At 38.3% G+C, this 4,981-nt stretch overlaps 1 protein-coding gene across 2 annotated transcripts in view; it reads right to left on the bottom strand.

Annotated features, from left to right (window-relative positions):
* Positions 1 to 4,981, bottom strand: part of pir (pirin) — a 41,280-nt gene that overhangs the window by 21,040 nt on the left and 15,259 nt on the right. The window contains exons 2-4 of one of the 2 annotated variants that reach the window (XM_008292538.1): positions 3,510 to 3,621; positions 3,317 to 3,409; positions 1,133 to 1,213 (exon numbers count right to left, since the gene is read on the bottom strand). In XM_008292538.1, coding sequence (XP_008290760.1) covers positions 1,133 to 1,213; positions 3,317 to 3,409; positions 3,510 to 3,602 — 267 coding nt within the window. In that variant the 5' untranslated portion in view covers positions 3,603 to 3,621. The remainder of the gene's footprint in view (positions 1 to 1,132; positions 1,214 to 3,316; positions 3,410 to 3,509; positions 3,622 to 4,981) is intronic. The other variant, XM_008292539.1, reaches the window with a different exon arrangement.

Below are 4,981 nucleotides of genomic sequence, written 5' to 3'. Positions count from 1 at the left end.
AATTCTCCTTTCCTTTTATCAAACCCTGCTTTAATCCGAGGCACTGTTTTAGCTTTTCCCTAAAGGACAGCCAAGCGTCTGTTTGAGCATCTGCAGATCCCATGAGGCCTACAGAGGGTGCACATGGTGGGTTCCAGTGAATTCAGCTGAACTGACTGAACCTCAGCTGCAGATTGGAGCTGAGTCAGCAGCCTGGTTTTGTGTGTGTGTGTGTGTGTGTGAGTGTGTGAGTGTGTGTGTGTGAATGTAACTTTACTAGTTTGAAAACACAGGAAACAACCCACAGGGCGTAATATCCAATTAGTGCGAGTGCACGACGTTATAATGCATTTGAAATGAGGTTGATCTGGCTTAAGTCTGGTTCTGCTCTTGTAGCTTCATTCACATTTACAACAAGGGTGCTGCTGATTCAAGTTAATGGCTTCTTTAAATCACATTTACTTTCAGAATATTACACTAATAGATGGCCTACAAATTATCACCCTCTTCGAATCATTTGTCCATTAAATTCATTTGAAAGTTATACTGGTGGCAAAGTCAAAGGAAGAGTTTCACATTTTTGGAAACATGCTTATTGTTTTCCTAAAGAGAGTCCTGCTTTAATGCACATGTGGTCAATGTGAAGCTACAGTCAGCAAATGGTTAGCTTAGCTTAGCACAAAGACTGAATCCACTGGGAAACAGCTGGTTTGGTTCTAACCAAACATACAAAAAAACCCTATACCTGTCAGCCTCTTTAAAAGGCTACATAATATGTTTTATCTTATCTGTGCCTAAACCAAAGTATAAAAATGGCCTGTGGTTGTTTATCTGGTTTTATTATCCAGACACGGTCAATTCTATGTGTCTTGTCAGCATCTTGCGGTGGCGACACTATCGTGCTTACACGTGCTGTATGCAGGACAGCAATTTAGATTTAGCTTAGCATCAACCTGACTGTCTGAAGGTGCATAAAACAGCACATGAGATGTAAAGAGGTGCTTCTAATCACATTTTGTAAGACAGTCAGGCCTGCAGTTTCTCCTTGTTTCCAGAAAAGCTTCATGTTTACTGTATGTACATTAGTCTTTTTAACTCTTAACAAGAAAGAAATATTTGCAAAAGAACAAACTTTTGCTTAATAATGCAGTACTTGCAGATCTCCAGGTTTCAGTCGACCTGAATGGCCACAGAAGTCTTCATGGGCTGTGATTCCCTCTAAAACATACGTTACCTGAAAGACACAAACACATACAATTAGTTAATTTGCGATATTTCAAGGCTTAATTAAAGAACTGTTCTCATATGTCATTCATGAGGGAACAATCAGTTCTGCATTTTGTGAGTTATTGAGTTCCAGGTTACAAACAAGTGCTTCCGCCACACTTGCTCGGAGCCACGTGTGCACCGGTTTCACCGCCGCAGTGGTCAGACTGGACAGGAAGAGAGGCGCTGGGCGTCAGGTCACGGAGCTCAGAGGTGAACATCTGTGTAAGGGAGGAAAGCCTGGGCCCCTGCAGAGAGCTGCATGTGATCTGTCTCCACAGCTGTGCCATTTCAAAAGTCATGTGAGCGTGAGCAAACACACCTGCTGAAAGGCATGCTGGGAGTGAAGCCTCATCCCGTCCACCCACACCGGGAGATTTAAGTTGCATCTGCCAAATCAAATACACTTGAGGGGGGGAACGTCTGGCAATCTGAGGACAATGTCTAGGGATTTTTTTTTTTTTTTTTTTTTAAGTTTGACTAGATACAAGTCCAGGATGCTACACTGTCTTCGTTAATCGGTGTGGCTGCAGTGTTACTGTTAACACTACAATAAAATATTATGAATGGGGCAGAGCTTTAAAAACTCATTCTGTCCAGTCAAAGTCAGAGCTGTAACTCATATTGGCCATTTGTTTGATACACGAAGTAAGTAAAAGGCAAATGGTGCTGAAAAATTCCCATCAAACCACAGGCCAAAATTACTTTTTTTTTTTTTTTTAACCATTAAAACTCCATCCATCCATCCATCCATCCATCCATCCATTCATTATCTATACACCGCTTAATCCTCACTATGGTCATGGGGGGGCTGGAGTCTATCCCAGCTGACTCAGGGTGAAGGCAGGGGACACCCTGGACAGGTCGCCAGTCTATCACAGGGCTACACTTAGAGACAGACAACCAAGCACACTCACATTCACACCTACGGACAATTTAGAATCACCAATTAACCTCAACATGTTCTTGGACTGTGAGATTAAGTCTGAGAACCCGGAGAGAACCCACAACAACAACAATAATATCATAAAAATAATACGTAAATAAATAACGAAGTGAAAAGTGATGATTCCACATCACAAGCTGGGGCAGTTCCTCTCTTTCAAAATAGGGGATTTTTAATTTTTTTTTTTTATATGGGAGTTCCTGAGATTAAACTTTTTAAAGCTTTCTAGGTTTAAGTTGAGCTTATTCAATCTTCATAGAGTCAGCAGTTATTACACCTTTGATACCTCCAGCTTTCTGTGTGATTTCTTTTAAAAAACTTTAAATTCACTTAAACATTTGTGGTAGTGGCACTACTAGTGTTCCTGAGCTTCTCTTGTCTCTTTGTCGCCATCTAGTGATCACAGTAGGAATTTTGACAGTCAGCGAAACCTGTCAGTCTTGTTCGTCTGCTGCTATTGTTGCTGTTTTTAGCTCTTTTGTTGGAAAATGTACCAGTTTGATGTTGTTGTGTTGTTAAAATGGTTTGTTGCAAAGCTGAAAAGTGCAGTCCATTTATTATGTATGTATATTCTTACCTTGTTGTGCAACGTATGTCTCAGATTCTTTTTTGTGACTGATGATGTACTGAGCTGAGCTTGGAAAATTACATTTGAAAAATGATGATGAAAGCCTACAGATTTTGTTGCATTGGACATTCTTCTGTTACTCACAGAGATGAAAATGTAAATAAGTAGCAACTAATGACTTTTTAACATCAATTATTGTGAGGGTTTTAATTTTTTCCCGATTAATTCTTTAGTCAATTTGATGTCATAAAATCTACAGAAGTGCCATCAGGATTTTCTAAAAATCAAACAGAGGGCACAAAATTACTTGTTTTTTTCCAACGTACCATCCACAAAACAAATATATTCAGATTAACAGAAAAACAGTAAATTTCCAAAGTAGAAAAGTTGGAACATTTTTGGCATTTTTGCTTGAGCCCAAGGTCACAATTTTTGCCTCTAGGGGCTTTGAAATCTGTGCGGTTTATCTACAGATAAGGAAACACTCCCCTTAGCTAAATATTTGCTGCCACACTGAATAGTTTGCAATGCCTAATATTATAATCAAATATTTTTACCGTCTCAAATCCTCTGTGAGGGTGATCAGGAAAACCTGCAGGCTTGCTCACTCTGAACTCATCCAGCATCAGGAAAGGGTCCAGGTTCCTCAGCTGGAAATAGAGTATGTGGCATATAATCACACAAATCATTAGGATTTATATATAATAAAACAATGACCGCTGAACTCCATTAACATGTTCAGGAACTTACCTCCTTCCTACCGATGCTCCTGCGAACCCGAGCGCCGACTCCTTCTCCCTGCTCCACGCTCAAAACTGTCTTTTCCACCTTCCTCACGTTCATTGTGCTGGGAAAGGTTTCACTACAAAGACATAAGATTTTTCATTAAAAAAGGATGAAATTGCCATAGAAAGTGCTTGTGAACACAAGAAAGCAGTTTGTTTTAAAGCAACAAATCCATCTTTTCCTTGAGCAACAGCTCTTTTTGAGATGCTAAAAGAATTTGTAGATCAAATGTAATGTTTATTCTTTTGATGTAGCAGAATTAATTCCGAATAACTGTGATGCACTGTGGATTAAAAGCAGTTATCAAGTTAAATCTATTGATTCATCCTTGTAATATGCTTTCCACCTTCAGCTGTCCACGTCCTCATTGACTTGCAAACGGGGCAGATAAATACTTTCCCGCAGAATTTGAAGTTTCAGTTCAGCTGTGATCAGTTCCATAATAAGTGTTTGCTTGTTTTTTCTGTGGTTATTCTACAGAATTCTACAGAATAGCCATGACCTGGACGACCGAGAATCTTCACAGACATGTTTTTTCTGTGTATTAGTTCTTCAGGGTGTTGCATCTTAAACTGACTTCTACGCTACATTAGTAATCTCAAAGCAACACATTTTCAATGTTATTGAAATTAGTGCAGCCTTTCATATTTTATCAAATTCTATTCTTTTAAATATAGGAGAATATCAATTTGTTTGTACAACAAATAGCATCTCTACAACAAAATAGACATCATGAAACAGCCAAGCATGCACTATATTGAAAATGAAAGGTTGATAAAGAGTCGACTCAGAGACCAGAAAGCACAAGTCACTCAGAATTAAATAGAATTGATGAGGTTAAATGTCCTGAAGGACTCTGTGAAGTTGGCGGACATTCTGGGGGTTAAGATCAGAATGTCAGACACTTCCATCCATAGCATCAAGGCTCTAACTGACATGTCGACATCCAGCTTCCTTCTTTCTCTTGTCATCTGTGGCATTGTGTTATTTGAATATAGTTGAATTTTAAGGTGAAACTCTGTAGCCGATGGTCCCAGTAGTGTCTGTGTACTGGTTCCACAATGTGATCATTGTCCTTTAAAGCCACACCTGGCTAAGGAATTTAAAAACAGTTGAACACCTTTTGTGCACAAATGGCTCAATTTAAATAGTTTCTAACAATACGAATATAAATGACGTTTGTACTATCTATCTTTTGTTATGTATTAAGATGAAAATAAAGATAGGTAGTATCCAATAACTAATATTACTAATTATTGTGAAGAATTTTTCACAATTTATTGTTTAAGTTAGGTTCAATTAAGTGTCATAAAATACACACAAATGTCATCAGAATTTTGTAAAAACCAAACAAATTTGCTTGTTTTGTCCAATCTACCATCAAAAAAAACAAATAAATTCAGGTTTTGATAACAAAATATAAAGAAAAACAGTAA

This window comes from Stegastes partitus, unplaced genomic scaffold, assembly GCF_000690725.1.
Source record: "Stegastes partitus isolate 25-593 unplaced genomic scaffold, Stegastes_partitus-1.0.2 Scaffold817, whole genome shotgun sequence".
NCBI classification, from domain to species: Eukaryota; Metazoa; Chordata; class Actinopteri; family Pomacentridae; genus Stegastes; species Stegastes partitus.
Note: the sequence above shows the minus strand (reverse complement) of the source record. Positions and strands in the feature narration are given on the sequence as shown.